At 46.0% G+C, this 18,591-nt stretch overlaps 1 protein-coding gene across 1 annotated transcript in view; it reads left to right on the top strand.

The window, feature by feature from the left end:
* The window catches only part of TNIK (TRAF2 and NCK interacting kinase), a 147,906-nt gene that overhangs the window by 110,186 nt on the left and 19,129 nt on the right, over positions 1–18,591 (top strand). The window contains 9 exon segments of the mRNA XM_009333601.1: positions 1–11; positions 13–111; positions 4,846–5,010; positions 6,840–7,079; positions 9,421–9,527; positions 12,268–12,431; positions 13,784–13,881; positions 14,601–14,624; positions 18,128–18,312. The exon segment at positions 1–11 is cut by the window's left edge and continues 79 nt beyond it. Coding sequence (XP_009331876.1) covers positions 1–11; positions 13–111; positions 4,846–5,010; positions 6,840–7,079; positions 9,421–9,527; positions 12,268–12,431; positions 13,784–13,881; positions 14,601–14,624; positions 18,128–18,312 — 1,093 coding nt within the window.

Genomic DNA, 18,591 nt, shown 5'->3' with positions numbered 1-18,591 from the left:
CAGCAGCAGCAGCAGCAACAGCGGCAAGAGCAGAGGCAGGCAGAGAAGAAACCCCTCTACCATTACAAAGAAGGGATAAATGCCAGCGAGAAACCAGCATGGGCCAAGGAGGTAGGTGAGAGCGAGGAGCGTGGTGATGCTTGTCTGCATCTGCAGGGCTGGGCATGCAGGTTGGTCCAAAATACATACAGCAGATGATTGTGCTCTGCTGGGTCAGCCTCCAGCAGATGCCATTAGCTGTGCTGGAAACACTCCCAGTTCAATGCAATATGTGTGCGTCTCCATATGTTTGTGCAGGCAAAGTGGAGGAAAGAGGTTTTTCCCTGAGGGCGTACAAGGAGGAGGATGGATCCCTCCTGGAGGGGTTCAGCCATAGCTGGGGACTTGTGGATGTGCTAGGAGCTCCTGATGCTCCTTCCTGGCACGTTCACAAGTCTGCTGGGGTCAGGGGCAAATGCAGAGGGTGGTTGTACAGGGTTCCTTGCTGGGCACTAATTCAGTTCCCCATAATCAAACGGGGACCAGACAGCTTTTCCGCCCATGCTCGGGGCTGTATCTCTTGGAGTGGCTCTTCTTTCATGATTTTCAGGAAGGCAAGCCATATTGCCAATTTTCTTTTTATCTCCAGCAAAAAGAGGGAAATACTGTAACAATTGTGAGATCTTGAATATTAATTATTGCCTGGCTGAATAGTCTTGAAAAGATGAAGGTATGCGTTGTCTGCAGTGCGGTTTCAGGATCATGTGCAAGCTCTTTCCCCTTAATCTCTTTGTGGTGGCTCCAGTAAGACTGGTGCCCACTCTTGCTATTAATTTTTCTAAAGTTCTTTGTGTTTAGTTGGTTTAATTTTGTAACCCTACTCCTGGGCAGAAAGATCTTTTAATAACTCACCTATTCTTCCAACTGAACAGGATAATCGCTCTGCTGCCAAATGTCTGGTACCCTGTAGTCCTGGCAGAGATGCAATGTGCATCCAACACGTAGCTGTCTCCTGGTCTTTCCTCTTGACAGCCCTCAGCTGCATCCACAATACCTGCAAGCATCAAAAGCTCAAGAAATTCAATCAGCTATCCGTTGCTAAGCAAAGGCCAATAATACAAACAGTCCAGAGATAGGTGTGCATGTCAAAAACTCTTTTCACCTCTTCATACTCCCTTGGGTTTCTCCTTCTTTCCCTTCCAATTTAGTCTTCAGAGTCTTGGTGGCGATGCGCCAGACGACGTATTTTCATGGAGTTGCAGTATCATTCTCCAGCCTTTCCAGTGGAAGGGGAGGTTTGGTAGGTAGGTCTGTAGACGAGATGTTCCAGATGTGCTGAGCCATCTTTGTCGGGAGAGGCCTCCACCTGGGTGGTGTCTCTGCAGCTTTCTGCAGAACTGGGTCTCCACTTTCCATCTGCAGAAGTGCTGAGAGTAGGTAGCAGGCCTGAAAAAGGGAGTAAACTCTGTCTTTCATTGTCTGGTTTTAAATAAATCCTGTAGAACGTTGCTAAAGTACCTCTGGCACTGTCTTCAAAACTATAACAAAGATAAAGAATAAGATTCCTTTTTACATATCTGGAGTGAAGGAGGAAAGTGCTGGATTTAGCTTTCCATTTCAAACACTAAGGCCCATTTCTTCTATTCCATGGGGGAGGCGTCTTTTTTTTGATGCCGTCACTGGAAGCAAGGTGTTGGGAACTGTACAATGTGAATAAGAGCAGCAGAATGTGGCCTCATACCCTTTGCTGAAATCGTAGGGAAGGTGAGGTTTCCTGTTGTTGGGGAACATCTCCAGCTTCCACCAATTAGCTCTTCAAACCATTTATTCTTTACCTGTGTCACTCTGTCCGCTTTCTAATGAAATGCTCAAAGCAGCAACTGTGGCATCTTTTTCCTCTTGAGAGCAGTAGTTTGATGTACTGCCTTGACACAACACCTTTGGGAACTTCCCAAAACTACTCCTCTTGCCTCCATCCTCTGTTTTATCTACTGCATAGTCCCACTTTTAGAACAATTCAGCTACTTTGCTGTGTATATTGAAGCACCATCCTTGCTGGCTATACAGATAGACTTGTGCTGATACTTAATCAGCCTACCATGGTTCTTGCTGTAGTTTAGAAATTTCCGTACGCAACCCATGAATGCTAATTTAACAGAAATATTGAGACTTTGTTTTCCTTTGGGAACAGGGAAGAGACAAGTCAGGTGCTCAGCCTACAACTTCTGGAGGCTCTGCAGAGCTTATTGGGATATTTCCTGAGGATTTTGCATGATATCCCATACCGTCCTTGTTTTTATGCTCTTTGGTCTCAAGTCTTCTCTCTCAGGAGCTTGGTTACCACAGCTGAGTTCTCCTGGTGCCATGCCCCTCTCTGCTTTTCATAGCTCTCCTTTACGCGCTTATTTTCCCACCTCACTCGTCTTCGCATGGTGACTGCAAGACCCTGCAGACATGGGGTGAAGCATAAAGGTGAGGCTGTGGCCACTCCTGTTGCAGTTGTGTCCCTGCGTCTCTGGGGGGGAGGACTGGCCTGTTGGTGAAGACAAAGCTCTGGCTTAGGAACCAGGCTGTACCGCATCTTTCATAGCTTTCCCAGAGCACAGTCAAGGATTTATCTTTTTTATGCTAAACAAAACAGTCTGATCAAATAGTCCTACCAACACGCATGGATGCACATCCCCATCTGCTGTCTGTTCTACTCTTCTTGAGAGTGAAGGGTTATTCGCTGGAAGTTAACTTGGGATGTAGCCTGGGTGCTGTCCCAGACCTGCCCTGTTTACCCAGGCACATCTGTTCTTATAATCAAGGACTAGCTGGGCCTTTTCGGACATCATGTTGGGACCCCCTGATGATTCAGCCAGGGACGTGGCATTAGCACTCTAAGCAGTAGTACTGTAATTAGCAGCTCTCTCCATTACTGATTCTTCTGTTATGGACCAGTATTTGCTAAACAAAGTGATGCAGATAGCCAGGTCTAACTTCTCAGTGACAAAGAAGCTTGGTCAGCTGAAGGATGGGTTTGGGCAGGTATATGGCATACATGACCATGCATAAAGGAGAGGACAGGTTTAATTGGATGTTTTCCATGTGGTGACTGGGCCCTGTGGTGCTTTCCTGCAGCTCAGAGCTTCCCAGGTGCTCGGGGCTCGGCTGTGCGTCACGAGCTGTGCTGTTCTCTGCAGCAGCCAATGTGCACGTCAGCTCCTCCTTCAGTCCCCATGGCTTTTATCCATCTCTTGCTTTGAAGTGATGTTTTAAACATTAGCAGCCTTCCACTGGGACCTGCACAGAAGCTGCTAGGGATGTTTCCTATTTGAGGGGAATCTTGAGTTCAATTAGAGATGGCTGGAACTGGAGCGATGATGAATTCCTGCAGGGTTTTGCTGCTTTTTCCCCCTCTCTGCTTAATGGTGGAGTCAGTAAGGCTCTATGAAGTACAGCTGGAGAGTCCCAAGAGCATCCTCTGCTGTGCTGGTGCAACAAAGTGCTAGTGAGGAGATGCTGGCAGTGGGAAACCCAAGCCCCTTTCTCCTTCCCAGTACACAGACATCCCCATTTCATCACTCTCCTGTCTTCTCCTCCATGCAAGCTTTGAAGTCCTCCGTAATCAGCCGTGCATTATGGCTTGGCAGCATGCCGGAGAGCACCTGCAAACAGCCGGAGGATGCGGCGGCGGCGGCACTGTCTCTGCCTGTTGTCGTTTGTGCCAAGGCTTGGCTGATAAGCAGATGTACTGGACTGGGCCTGCGACCCAGCACGCGTGCTGCTGCTCCCTTGTTCAGAGCGAGTTCTCCTTCCCGCCCTGCTCTCCTTCCCATCCTTGCTTCTGCTGTCGTGGGCATCACTGAACAGAGCTCTGCATGGCCTCTACTAGCTGGTGGGCAGTGCCTAGGGAAGTTGTGATGACCTCTTGGGACACAGCAGTGGCCCAGGTGGTTCCTCATGAACTAGAAAGGAAAGAGTCCATAACACAAATCTCTTACCTAAATTTTACTCTGACTCCTGCTCAGTACCTGAAAGAGGAAGAGATCCATTTTTATTAATATAATGGCCCTTTTGTTTCATGAGTATTTTTTTACTTAAAGAAGAGCTGTGGTTCTTTCCAGGCAAACCTGTTTTAAAGATCGCCTTTTAACATGACGTTGTACATAATGGAATCAAGACACGCTAAGGGTATTTAACACAGTAATGATATGTAAATGAAAATATACATCAGATCTTGAGGTATCAAAAATTCTGCATAGCATATGCTGCATGAATATCAATGCATAGAGTCTAACTGCAGGAGCACCCAGATTGCACGTATGTCTGGATTAGCTGAAAGCACTGTGTTTTGATCAAGGGTAATTCAAAGCAGTGGGCTTTGGGTTTATTTCTCTATCAGTAATAGAGGCTTATCCCCTTCCATACATGACCAGGTGCCAGACTCACTAAATCTAGATCAAAGCCAGCCATTTTCTGGCTGCCATGTTTATTCTTTTATTCAGATCAAACAAAAGCAGTCCTCGTGGTGTTTATAGTAGTGAAGGAAAAGGGTCCCCTTGCTTAAAGATACATTTGAGAAGAAGCAAGAGTTTCTCAGGAGTCATCTTCTAGAAACACCTCTGAGGCATGTTGCCTTTTCTTTATTTTTCCATTTCATATTCAGAAATTAATTATGTACATAAATACAGATAGTCCTTTCAGTGTCTTTAAAATGCATTTATTGCACAATCTGCTGGTAACCTGGATTCCATGATCATACAATATATGAGAGAGAGAAAGAGAAAGAGAAAAGAACTTCCTATATATATGCATACCTTGGTTTTCAATTGGAAATGGCTTTTTATGGAGCATTCACCCATTCTCCCTGTCTCGCCACAGGTGGAGGAGCGCTCCCGGCTCAATCGCCAGAGCTCGCCAGCCATGCCCCATAAGGTGGCCAACAGGATTTCTGACCCCAACCTGCCTCCTCGGTCGGAGTCTTTCAGCATTAGCGGTGTGCAGCCGGCCCGGACCCCACCCCTGCTCCGACCTGTGGACCCGCAGGTAAAGGTGCTTCCCCTGGCAGGCTCACCTACCAGAGCCAGGATGCTGGGGGTGCTGGTAAGGTAACAAGAAAAAGAGCGGATTAGAGGGAAATAGTGTCTTGCTCCCTGGTTTCTCAGCCTTAAGCGTATTTGTAAGTAAGAGCAGCATCTACATTCATGAGTGGATTCCTCTTGTCACCTCCATGTGTTAGAAACATCACGCTGGTTTATACCTTCCTTTGAAGCATCACGTACTGGTTACTGCCCAGAAACAAGCTGGAGGACCGAGAGGAACCGCTGGTCTGGTCCAGTGTGGCAGTTGCTCTGTTCCTCTTTGGATCTGGTTTATGTAAAGGACTAAAAAAACACAGCGCCTGGTACAAAAGACCTGGGACGCTTTGATGCTGAGGATCATCAGAAAGAGATTTTGCTTTCTTTGCCGCTTTAATTCAAGGTTTTGTTTTGGTTTTCCATTGAGCTGACATCAGTCACAAACACATCTGGAGAGGGCATAGATCACCATGACCATCTAAAAATTCCTCCCAGCCACGAGGTCTGTAAGTACTCTGCCACCGAAAGCTCTGCACCGAGTGTCAGTGCTGGCTCTGGTCCAGCCCCTGGAAGTGCTCCCACAGATCCACAGACTCCAGCGGAGATTTCAGAGGGAAGCACAAAGCCTTTGCTCCATGTCCATGTGGGCTTTCTATGGGAAAATGTGCCAACTGAGTGCCATCCACGTGTGGTATGCGCACCTCTAGGTCAGCAGTATGATGCCAGCTTTAAACAAAATACATACAGGAAAGCCCTTAAACATACAGTCATTTTTCCCCGATGTACATGGTCTATATATGTTGGGAAATGGGTAAAATCCCACTTCACTGTAATCTCTCTATTGACCAAATACTTTTCAGTGACCTGTTTGACAACCTATATTGTCAACAGCTACAAAGACTTTTGTTTGGCAATAAAATACTAATGAAAAGGTTGTTTGAAACCCAGAGACCCATGTAAATGTATGCATGCATACACATATACGCATGATATATGTACCTGTGTACATAAACACATATGTAGAAATGTCAAATAAAAGTTACAACCCCTGTGTATCAAGGAAGTGCAGCTTCACAGGGTCGTGGGAAGAAGCTCTGATTTCACAAACTCTTAACTTTGTGCATTTCTCAGATTTCCCAAAACGGATGTCAGTATTCCTTTCACTCGTAACCTTTAGATCTATAGGGCTGATCCATGGGATATGGGCTACCTAGACCTATAGAAACTCATGCCTCAAGATTATTTTTTTTTAAGCCATTTAGGCCTCAGAATTCCTGACAATTCTTTTTATTAATTATTATTTATTATCGTTTCCTTCTTTTTTCATTTTTAACAAGGAAAATCCATGCCAAACCTCATTAGCACAACCTTAGAGGTGCAGGCGTAGGAGCTGGAAATGCGGCCAGCGGCAGGCAGAGCCTGGGGTGGGCATGGTGTGTGCGGGAGCTGGCAGGAGGGAGCAGCCTGCCCCTGCTCCTGGGGCGGTACTCACAGAACGGCGCGGGGCTGGGGGTACGAGCCGTATCACCGTGCGCACGCAGGAGCGGTCAGGACTGAAGCATGACACTGCCTGATTTTGAAAGGCTGAGCTGTGCGAGCATGATTTTTAATAGATCTTGCGTTGAAGTCAGAAGTTCCTGAAACCAAGGCAGTGCTGATCTCAAACCGAGGGGGCTTTTTAGTGCATCCGAAGTGCTAATCAACTCTTTTTTTAAATCAAATTTTTAATTTTTTTTTTAATTCTTTTTTTTTTTTTTCCATTTTGTACTGATAGTTCTGTTTTGACTTGGTGCTTAGATTCCACATCTGGTCACTGTGAAATCCCAAGGAAGCTCCTTGTCTGGGTCTCAGTCACTGCATGAACAGCCTGCAAAGGGACTGGCTGGGTTTCAGGAGGCTCTGACGGTGACCTCTCACCGCACTGAGATGCCAAGGCAGAACTCGGACCCCACCTCAGAAAACCCTCCTCTGCCCCCTCGCATTGAAAAGTTTGACCGAAGTTCTTGGTTACGGCAGGAGGAAGACATTCCACCAAAGGTAACACTATCACTCCTCACTTTCAGCACGTCAAAGAGGCAATCCCGGAGCTAAGTCCCCGCGGGACGGTGCTGTGCTCAGCACCTCCAGCAAAGCAGAGTGGGCAGGACTGAGCCCACCCCTGTGGCTCCACAGCGGGTACCGACCTGCCAGGGGGCTGCATTTCCCGCGGCAGGTTTTGCTCGAGATGCTGGGAGCTGCTCTCAGGTGCACACACAGGGCTGCAAAATAGTGTTGCCCTCCAGCAAAGAAAGTTCTCGAGCCTGGACAGAGGCCAAAGCAAATTAATTTCTCCTTTCCCTAGGATAAAAAACAACCTTCTGTTTAAATAGAATTATAGGAACATAAAATTTGTCATACTCAATAAGACGGGTCCTTTTTAGTCAGGTACCGTGCCTCCAGTTGCAATCAATATTTGATGGAAGACTTGTAAAGGCTCCAGCAGCTTTATACCTTCATTGACATTTTGGCAGCATCTGGCAGTACCTCTTTAATTAAGACTCTTCTGGACCAGTATTTCGATCGCATTGTTTATACACCTTCATTTTGGAAAAGTTATAACTTGGCCATTGAAGCTCCTCTTAGAGTGAATCAGTGCTCAGCCTGGGAGGATTTTTACAGAGAAAAAATGATTACAAATTGATTAGTGACAGTGAGGCAGTATTCGTCCCTGATTGAGAGGCAGTATTTCTGTGTGTTAACAAAGTAAGTGACTTGCCATTTTAAGAGCAAATTATCAGCTACGAGGTAAGCCTCCCTATTCAAGGGATCTATGGTGGTATGCCACTTATGTTAATAATATTCCTATTTCTGCTACCACCAAGTGATAAGAGACATTGGTGCTTACTTAAGAGGAAAAGCAAGCCAACAGCTCCTGGAGCTGTTCGTGTGCTTTGCTCCTCAGTAGTGCAGAAGGGTGGCTGCCTGGTTTTAACCCAATTTTGAGAAACCCCTTGCAATTTAAGGTTGGCTTTTCCCATGAGTCCTTTGAGAAGAGCATCTCTTAACTGCAGTAATGTGCTACGTAGTGAGACCACAGCACCTGCTCCTTGGAGAAAAGCTGTTTTCCAGCACTATGGAGTATTCTCCCCCTCGACTGAGGGAACATGAGCTGTGGAAGGGGTCCCCACCAGATCACATTGAAGGCCGTCGTGTCGGCAGTAGTACCCATGAGGAGTCTGACTTCACATTTTACTGCCCAAAGTGCGTTTGATGTGTTTGTAAGCAGGAACGAAAGGACTGCCCCGTGAGGCAGGGCCGGCTGTCTCTGTGGTCCGGGGTCTTGTTTCTGCCAGTGCTTATGGCTGGATGCTTCAGAGGAAGGTAAAAAACTCCCCAAGTCCTGACTGCAGACTACCCTGCCCGGAGGGGAGATTGTTTTTCAATGAGACAAGCTGTAGCTAGCGATGTCGCAGAATATAAAGCTCGCTCGCTCTCTAAATCTTTTTATCTTGCCTAACATAACTGCGTGTTTATTCTCAAAAAAAATGCCTGATCCTTTTTTTGCTAATCCCGCCAAGCCCTTGGCCTCTCTGTTATCTGGTGCAAGGTATTGCATGGTGAGTATTGTTGTGCCTCTCCACGTCAGCCTGCGCTGCTGGGGGGGGATGAGACCACCGCGCCTGTGGCCACGCAGCGATGCCCGTGCTCCCACGGGAAGAGGCAGGTCTCTGGGGTTACCTGCCGCAGCACCTGTAGATTGTGGTTGGCTTTGGGTTTCTGCTGGCGGTGTGGGTGGTGAGCTGTCCTGCCGGCAACGGGGTTTTGGCAGCAGCATCCAAAGCTCAGCAAAGGCCACAGGGTTTGATTGTGAGTGTTAGGTGGTTCAATCTGGATCTTTCCACTGTCAATCCTCTTGTTTGTCCACCAGTCAACACCTTCTCTCTGCTGGTGCATGTTGTATCTGAACTAGAGATGCTAAAAGCTCCACCATAGCTGCTGAAATGCACTTCAATCTGAACTTTACCTTATAAATTACTTTTCTGGGGTTTGTTGGATTTAGATTATATACATGTGTGTGTGTACATTCAGCTTTTGAAAAAGTAAATGCCCTGTTTGATGGTAGCCAGACTGCTCTGTGTGCTGCTCGGGGCTTCTCTGCCAGGAGGATCCCTGACCGCACCTTTGCAGCTTGTTTCTCTCTCACACTAAGGTGATTCCTTCTAAAAGCCGAGAGCTTTGTGTTTTATAATTGCTATAAATATTGTGTATCTCTCAGTGGGAAATCAACTGTAAATCAAGTCTTAAGGCAGTGCTGAAAGGTGATCTCTCAGATGTGCCAACGGCCACCTGACATGGTGGGGCAGACTCTGTAACGGTGAATATCTCCGTTCCTTTCCAGGTGCCTCAACGAACCACTTCCATATCCCCTGCTCTGGCGAGGAAGAACTCCCCAGGGAATGGTAGCGCCCTGGGGCCCCGGCTGGGCTCCCAGCCCATTCGGGCAAGGTACGGACACCGGGGGGGACAAGCAGGAGTGATCCCAGTGTGCTACTGCCTGCGCTCCTCCTGGCATCGCCCAGCTGGGGAGCCCGAACATGGGCTGGGGTCTAGCCTTGCTTTTGCTCACTGGTAACAACACGAGATTTGCAATGCTTCGCTTATCACTGGGATGAACTAGTTTTGCATTCGTTAGTATTTTGTAACAACAGCAAAGGCCATGAGCGCTTGGATCCCTGGAGCTTTTGCTCCCTGGGCTGAATACGTTCCTGGGCATTGCAGGGTTTGGAGGTGGATGCTGCATCTGCTGCTGTGGGGCCAAATTGGAATTTGGGCGCTCCCTTTAGTGGAATTAGGTTCTGGTTCTTCCAGTGTCACCTCGTGCATGTAAGGGGATCCATATAAGCCAGTGGAGAGATAGATCTCAGTGATACATACCATACGTTTCCTACCATCAGAGCAGCTTTTCACAGATAATGACCGAGGAATATGCCAGGGGACAGACACCGATATAGCTTGGTGAGATCTTCCTTAGCTGTAGATCAAGGATTAAATTCCTTTCAGCTTCCTAGGACTAGGGCCTTTAGCTTAGCCGGATTGAGCTCTCCGGCACAGTGGTGTGCAGGGCGTGCTTGTAGCACCCCAACGAAGGATGTTGCACCGCATCTGACATCTGCCATGCCAGAGCTATCCCTGGGCATGTTTAAAACGAGCAGGGAGTTGACAGGCTCTGCTCCGAGCCAGATGGAAAAAATGTGGCTTAGTCATGTGAGAGCTTGTCTCTGGTTTGCAGAGCATCATGGGCAGATCTGGACCTCAGACAGGCAGATCTCAGGGTAAATACGTGTTCCACATAGCCTTGTGTGGTGGAGCTCCTTGGTTTCTTCTTCCTGCCTTGTCCTTTTAGGGTGAGGTCAAAAAGCGAACACTGGGATGTTTGTAGCCGTGTGCTGTCACCGGTTTTCAGCATACACCTTTCTTTCCAGCTCCATGCCCCAACCATGCATCAGCAAACTCACGTACAGCGGGCAGCAGCTTAGAGTAGCTGGCAGGGGTAGCAGAAGGAGGAGGAATCTTTGTTGTTGTTGTTGTTTTTTAAATTAGACAAAAAACATGCATATCATGGTTGGTTCCTCTTTATTGCTTAAGGCTGAAGCATTTTGAATTCTTGAAAATGTTCTTTTAATTAGCTGTTGCTTGAAGGACAATTTAAAATGCGGAGGGGTGTTGGACTGCATGGTCCTAGTAAGTGATAGTATTGAAAGTAAAGAGGATAATGGGAGTCTGTGGGATTCAAGTTGAAGGTTGCCCAGTGTTTCCTTCAGCCTCCCGGTCCCAGTCCTGGTCAGTACAGGTAAATACATTAGTATTGTTTTATTCAAATACATTTCATGAATTAATTTAGCTAAGGACATGTCAGCTGTACAGCATGAGCTGGAGGCCTTCAGTCTGATGAAAATTCGAAATGACTAGGATGCTACCATGTCCATTAAACTAAGTATTCAGTGAAACAGTTTCACATTTCATTTCTCTCACAGTAATGTAGCGTTTCTCCAATTTTCCTTTTTAACCACCTCTCCTATTGGTTCTTGATTCCTCCCATGCATAAATTTAAATATTACTAAAATATGCTTTCTTTTATTTATTACCCTATTGTAACAAATGAGGGGATATTTCCTTGCACACAGAAAGTTACTGTCTTGCTCTCATCGTTTTAATACCCACCTGTGTCAATGCAAGATAATACTGGGCAGTGATTTTATATAATATCCATGCTAAGCAGTGTCCAAACGGTTCTGCCAACGACCCCATTACGGCAATGGGCCTTTGCACAATTTGCACAATTGTGGTCGTTCTCCAAGGGACGCGGCGTGCACGGTCGGCACACCTTGCACTTCATGTGCACACCCTCCAATTGCATTATGTCATGTGGCAGTATTACCGCATTTTTACATGTGCATGGTCCTAATTGGACTCAATGGAGAAAGCTTTCTATAAATTTTTAACGGGACTTTGAATAAGATCATTTAACAGGAATATTGCATAAAACCAAATTGCATAACTCTGCATTGAACATGTCTTCTGATGTCATTTCAGTGCCAAATAAGAATTAATTTCCTAAAGACATCTGATACTCTAAGAGTTGTTACTCACTCTTCATGTGTCAAGGATGCTTTTTATTCTAGAGTTGTGTATGTTCACAAGGGTGGAAAAAATCAAGGAAGAAAAGTGGGTATCTTAAGCAAGTTTAAAGTGAAGCCATGAAAATTGGGGATGTGATTAAGTGGCAAAAGTTTGCCTTGTTGCAAACTTGAGATACTTTCTTCACTGAAATATTTCTTTCTCTAACAGCGATTTGCAAATTCCTGCTTTTGTGATGAATATTGGTGGTTAATTCAGATAACTCCAGCGTTGCACATCTACAGGCTCAAGGGGAGTTCTGAGCAAAGAATCCTTTAATTTTTGCTGAATTTGGCGAAATAAGAGTAGAAAGCTGCTCTAGCCAATTTTTCATCATGGTTTTGGTCCACCTCCATAAAGATGTTGAGTGCCGAATTCAGCTCCCATGGATTTCAGTGGGGCTTGCAGGCTCAATAGCTTCAGAAGAGAAGACCTCAGCCCTGTCTTCTCCAGCAGAGGAGGTGTCTCCTCACCTTCCAACTGTCCCTGTCAGTGTGGGAAGGATGTGAAGCCCCGGAGGTACACGCAGCACCATCTGACAGTGCCCCTCTGTTTTGTGCTCCCACAGCAACCCAGACCTGAGGAGGACAGAGCCCATCGTGGAGAGCCCGCTGCAGAGGACCAGCAGCGGCAGCTCCTCCAGCTCCAGCACTCCCAGCTCCCAGCCCAGCTCCCAGGGTGGGTCCCAGCCCGGCTCTCAGGCTGGCTCCAGCGAGCGCAACAGAGTCAGAGGTGAGTTCTTGAAAATGTCCCTTGGCACCGGGTGTGCTTTCTGAGGCTTGTTTGATAAGCAGGAAGGGCAAGAGGTCTGTGATCTCATGTATGCTTTTCAAAAAATCAAAGGATTCATCATTTCTGACGTACTTCTGTGACCAGCTGGCCTCCTTGCAAACAGAGATGCCGACACTCCCTTTTGCCTGGATGCTGATGTAGGATGCCGATGGCAGCCTGCGCTTTTCCTGCACTCTACTGAAGCATCGCAGTGCCAAGTAACTTAGACAAAAGGAGATGGGGGTTATGCTGTAGGGTAAAAAAAAAAAGGAATATCAGCATGCTACCTATCTTCATTGACCCAAGCTCACTACTTCTGTGATGGTTGCTTTGGGATTGTGTTTCACTTTGGGTGGGTATCTCTTTTTTTTTTTTCCTTTTTTTTTTTTTTTTTTTTGAGCTTCATCTTTGTGCAAAGCCTGAGATGGGAGCAGAGGAGTGAATTAGCCCATAAGAAGCTTTCTCTGAAATGCTTTCACCAGGCAGCCGTGCTTACACTGGGTTTATGTTCCTAGCCGAATTGTTTCCTCTCATCTTAGAGCCACTCTTAAAGATATTCCATTCCCCCGTTTAATCGCAGTAGGAGTTGCTAAAGCACATACAGCCCATACATCTGCATTTCTGGTACAGCGCCGCTGTATAAATCCCCAGGGCTGAAGCACATTAAAACAAATACTGCCTCCATGCTTTGAATTTTTTATGACTTGGCTGTAAGATGACATGTCTGTTGTTGAAATCATCACTTCTCTAGGTAGTCAATAAAAGCAGTTTATTGCTAATTGTCCTTTTTGGTTTGTTTTTGTTTTTTACTAATGAGGAATCCTGTGACAAATAATGTCCTAGCAATGTCAGATGCTGCAGAGCTTTTAAGTTATCACATGCCCTGCTCTTTTGCAGAGTGAATTTGTTTCTTTAGTAGAAAAAAGGTCAGTCACGCTGCAAGAAGGCTGTCAGTAGAGGCTGGACTGGATTATGGTTTCTGTCGCTCTGTGGAGGGACACTCCATACAGTCAGGTAGAGAGGAGCAGGAGTATTTTTCGAGACAACAGAAGCAAAACGTAGTGAAACTTTCAGTTGGACAAAAATTACCTATTTACAGGGCATCCAGTCCTGAGCCTGAGATGTCCTTGTCTGCTTTCACCACCATCTTCCTGCGCTTCATGGGCAAACAGCTGGGGAAGGGGCTGGCAGTGCCTCGGCACAAGGAGGAGGACAGTGAAGCCCCCCACACCCACCCATCCCAGGCAATGGGATGCAGTGATGGCTTTCAGCAGTGTTTTAATTCCCACTCTCTCTGCTTACCTTTCACCCAGGGAACGCCAAGCCCGAAGGGTCCCCTGTGCTCTCCCACGAGCCCGCCAAGGTAAAGCAGGAAGACAACAGGGACGTGACGCGACCAAGCCGACCCGCTGTGAGTCTTAAATTATTTTCCGTGGGAACATTCCTAGCTGGCTTGGCCACATTTCCCTTCGGTGCAGTAGCACAACCGTGGGGACCCCAAAAAAGAGGCTAGTACCGTTGCTCCTCCAGTGGAGAGACTGGAAAGCGGTGGTACGGTGAGAGCCCGTGGGAGATTTGGATGCTTAAGAGAGTGCATGAGTTTTTATCAGGAGCCCAAGTCTAGGGGAAAGCACTTAAGCCTGTGTTTTCACGTGAAGCAGATGCTTAAGGGCTTTGCTAGCTTGGGCGCGGTGGTTGCCGATGGCACATTGTTGTGTTCCGTGCTGCATGTCCCCCCACAGCAGCCCGGCGGAGGGATGCTCTGCTCGGGAAGGCTGGGCGACTGGCCCCCGACAGCCTTCACAGCTTAAAACCAAAGCTGGTAGTGGTTTCTGTACGCTCCCGTTTTATTATTCTGAGCAAAATCTCATCCGAAGTGTTTCCTCCTGGTTTAATGCTGTTGACATTTGTATTTTAAAACTGCAGAGTCAGCCTAATGACAAAATGAATTTCCACTGCTTCTCTTTTTTAATGTGTATTAATGTTTTGTTGATGTTGTTTTTTTTCTCTACACTCCACAGCATTGAGCTAACAATTCTAATTTTATTTCTAACCTGCTTGCCCTTCCTCTGGCTTTTTCCTGTCCCGATCTGTTTCCTCTGATGCTGATTATTCTTCCTTTACCCACAGAGCTATAAGAAAGCTATAGATGAGGTTAGTGATATCTTTTCTCAGTGGGTCATGCCTATGCAAGGTTGACTAGTTAGTGCTTAATATCGAACGGGTTTTCTTGGTGCTGACATTGAAAAAGGTGGCGATGCAATCTTGGGTCAGATGGGAGACCAAACGATTGCGTTTTGGCGTAGGGAGCCTGCCCGCGGGGAGGGGAGCGGCGCTGCCGGTGTGCTCTGCTCAGCCGTGGGCTACCTGAAACCTGCTGGCCAGACCACTTGCATGGAGGCCGTGGCAAGAAGCACTCCAACTTTCACGCGTGGAGCAAAGGGTGCTGCCATAGTTGGGCGTATTTGAAAGAGAGCGAGCGAGAGCGGAGGTTTCTTGTGCCGGTGGAGGTGGTCCAGGCAGCCTGCACGGCTCACCACATTCTGCTCTCAGCTACAGCCCCTGGCCGCCCACTGATCTCAGAGGGGCCATCAAACACTATTTGAAATGCATTTTAAGCCTAATTGGAATGAAGGCACTTGGCAAATAAAGGAAAACAGAGCAGTGGAATACAGTGGGTAATTCGTTCTCAGGGACCAAACCATCAGCTGTAAAGTCAGAGTCAGCGGAGCCATCTTGGATGTTGGGCAATGGTAGTCTTCATCCATCCTCTTAAAAAAATGAGTCCTGAATTACACCTTCTTCACCATATGATAATATTTTAAGAGTGTGTGCATCTGGCAATGGTGAATATTTAAATTTCATGGGAAGAGACCAAACATCCCTGATTTAGTATTTAACTTGCCTCACACATGCATTGCTGTGCACACACTGCTCATACTGGTAACTGTGGGGCTGTAATGGAAAGCACTGGTACTAGCAGCCTCTCCTGCAGCCTCTTTCCTCTAAAAATAAAAGATACGAAAGAAGGAAGATGTGCTGGTTAGTTAACTTGTTCTCTTGGATAAAACATGAGCAATGCATTTTGTTTAATGAGGTGCTTGTTAAGAAAAAAGCACATAAATCAGTGTCTAAATAGAGGCAGCGTGTGTGCTAAATTCAAGTTCAATGAGCTATGTGATTTTGGAAACCAATCTGACTTGATTCCAGCAAATATTAAATCTCAAGAAGTCTTTGTAATTAAAAGTAATTAAAGAGCACTGATACTGCTAACTTATGTATTATGTCACCCTCAGTAGTAACATTTCAAACACATGTGGAACTACAGAGCACGTTCTTTCTAGTTGTCAGATTGTTTTTGGTCCAAGAGCAACTCAGTGAAGCCGTTTAATCCTACAAAGTGCTCATTACTTAGAGAAAATGATAGCATCAAAGAATTAACCATCCTGAGGCAAAGCTTTAACTAGGAAATACAAGTTATCTGATGATATTGTCTGGGAGTATTATTGCTGTTATAACTTCCAAATTAGTTATTAAAAACTAATCAAGCTGATTTTTAAAATACTTGACTATCTTCTAGTGATGACCGAAGAAGGCTGACAGGGTGCCTTGAAGCATGTTAGAAATGGAAGGTGCCAAAAAGAAGTAATTTTCATGGTCCATTGCTGTGATAGAGAAGGGTTTAGTGCTAGTCCTGCACTGCAGGAATTCCAGCTGCAATTTTAAGAGGCTCTTATGCAGTCCTAAAGTCCTTTTCAAAGTTGAGAAAGCTCTAATCCAACTCAAAGGCAAGTGCTCAATAAAGAGCGTATTTTATACTCTAAATGGAAAGCATTGTTAAGCTGTTCAAATTTTCATTGATTCTCACTTAGGAAAAGAAACAATCATATCATAGAAGCTGCTGCAGCACTAATTAAAATCATTTGTTGTCATGACTGCAGATTTGACTGCATTTGAATCCCAAACATGTTGGCATCGAAAATAAACTCTTGTAATACCACATTCTCTCTTTAACCATGATAAGGAGCCTTTCTTTAAAGGTACAGAGAGCGTTTGGATTTGGAGACGGATCTGTAATACCCATCACAGGTACCTGCTGGGAAGCAGGGATTGATCCTTTTGTTAAAAAACTAGCTTTTTTTGGTATACTAATATTTACGGGTCTGATGCAAAGCCCTCTGATGTCCGTGGGAGTCTCTGCTCTACGTCAGAAGGCAGGCAGGCAGGGCAGGGAGGGCAGACCTGGGAGCAGAATGTGTGGCTGCCCACCGGTGGGAGCCCGCCGGGAGGTGTGGGTCACCAATAACCAAAGTACAAATTGCTTGCAAAATCCTCCTGCTTCACGATTGAAAAAATAAACTGGGTTTGCATCTCAGCCATAGAAGTTTTCCATTGTTTTCTTCACGTGTCGACGGGATAGATTTTAAGAGCTCCCTTTGCAACCATAATTAATATTGCTGTAGTCGCCCTGCTGGAACGGTAAACTGGAAGTGCAGTAAATGAGAGTATGGCCGTAAGACAATTGTGGAATTTAGTCTTTTTCAATGAGTTTCTTTCTCCCTAATCCTTTATCTCTGACCGAATGCACTGATGCCTACCTCGGTCACTAATATAGGGAGAAATGGTAAGACTGACAATTGCGATGCTTTGTTCGTCATATGCATGTCTTGTGCAACAGAGTTCTCTAACCCATTCTAATTCGAGCTCTCATGCTTTTCTGCCCTACTGCTTCCCCCTGCATTGCTATAAAAGCATGTAAGATAACAAAAAGTCTCTTTTCTACACGGTGCCTGCCATGTTCCTTGTTTTGAAATAGCAGTGTCTATTTTATATGACTGTCGGGTCTGAGGCCTCATCAAAGTCATGGTAAACTGAAAAATTATTACTAGGCTTTGGGACACCTCTTATCTTTTTATTGTTTCAAGGCTTTTTTTTTTTTTTTTCCCCTTAGCTTGTAGGCTGCCACATTTCACATAAAGTGCTTAATGGGTCCCGCTGAGGGATTTTTTATTTTTTTTTTTGATTGTGTGGCTGACTCAGAGCTGTGACTCCAAAGTCTGGCTGAGCTGGGCGCTTCTCCTTGTGCTCCTCACCGCCTCTTGGCAGCTGCCCGACGGCGGAGACTCACCACAGAAGCAGCTCTTGACGTGGGGATTGCACCACTCCATGGGAGATGCTGTCATTGCTTCCCTCCCAAATGCATTTATTACAGAATAAATACAATTACAGGGTTTCTTTGCGAAGTTTGAAAGAAGAGAAAACCCTGCAGGAGAAATTCTCCGAGCCAATCTTTGAAATGACGTTGTTTTCCAGTTTACTATGATGGTGACTGAACTTCACCTTTTCCAACAAATATAATTTTGTCGTGTATATACATATGTGTGTGTATATATATGCACATACACGTTCCAAACAGGAAACAAAAGAGGTTGGCTATTGATTTTTCAGTGAGCATAAATCAGTTTTGTTTTGTTTAATAAATGCTACATGCTACAAACATTGTCTTACGTTCGTCTCATGTTTGTAACGACTCTGTAAAGCTATTTCTTGTTGCTTGTGCTGTTAGCATTGGCTTTTGAAGAGATGTATGTGACATTCTCCTCGCTTTAAATATAATAACCATCACCTCCTTGTTTTCTTGCCCCCATGCCCTTTAGGATCTGACGGCCTTAGCCAAAGAGTTGAGGGAGCTGCGCATCGAAGAAACCAATCGCCCCCTGAAGAAGGTGACGGACTACTCCTCCTCCAGCGAGGAGTCGGAAAGCAGCGAGGAGGAGGAGGAGGATGGGGAAAACGAGACACATGATGGAACCGTGCCTGTCAGTGACATCCCACGGCTTATGTAAGAAACGCTTTCTTTTGGGGGGCAAACCGTGAAAGCACGGCATGTCTTGGTCTGGAGGAGCTGTAGCTGTGATATAGGATATGTCCGAAGCACGTCGGTGTTCGGTGGCTGGCGCTGGGAACAGCATCATGGTTGCAAGGGATAATTTATTCAGATGTATCTTTTTCCTGGTCCAAACTAGAGATACTTAATGGGAAAAACTGAATTATTTCCACTGCACGTTCAGTGAACTTGGACTCCAAGCTGATGGACCTGTTCCTGCTGCTGAGCCAGGCG

This window comes from Pygoscelis adeliae, unplaced genomic scaffold (genome assembly GCF_000699105.1).
Source record: "Pygoscelis adeliae isolate BGI_AS28 unplaced genomic scaffold, ASM69910v1 Scaffold220, whole genome shotgun sequence".
In the NCBI taxonomy this organism is placed as follows: Eukaryota; Metazoa; Chordata; class Aves; order Sphenisciformes; family Spheniscidae; genus Pygoscelis; species Pygoscelis adeliae.
Note: the sequence above shows the minus strand (reverse complement) of the source record. Positions and strands in the feature narration are given on the sequence as shown.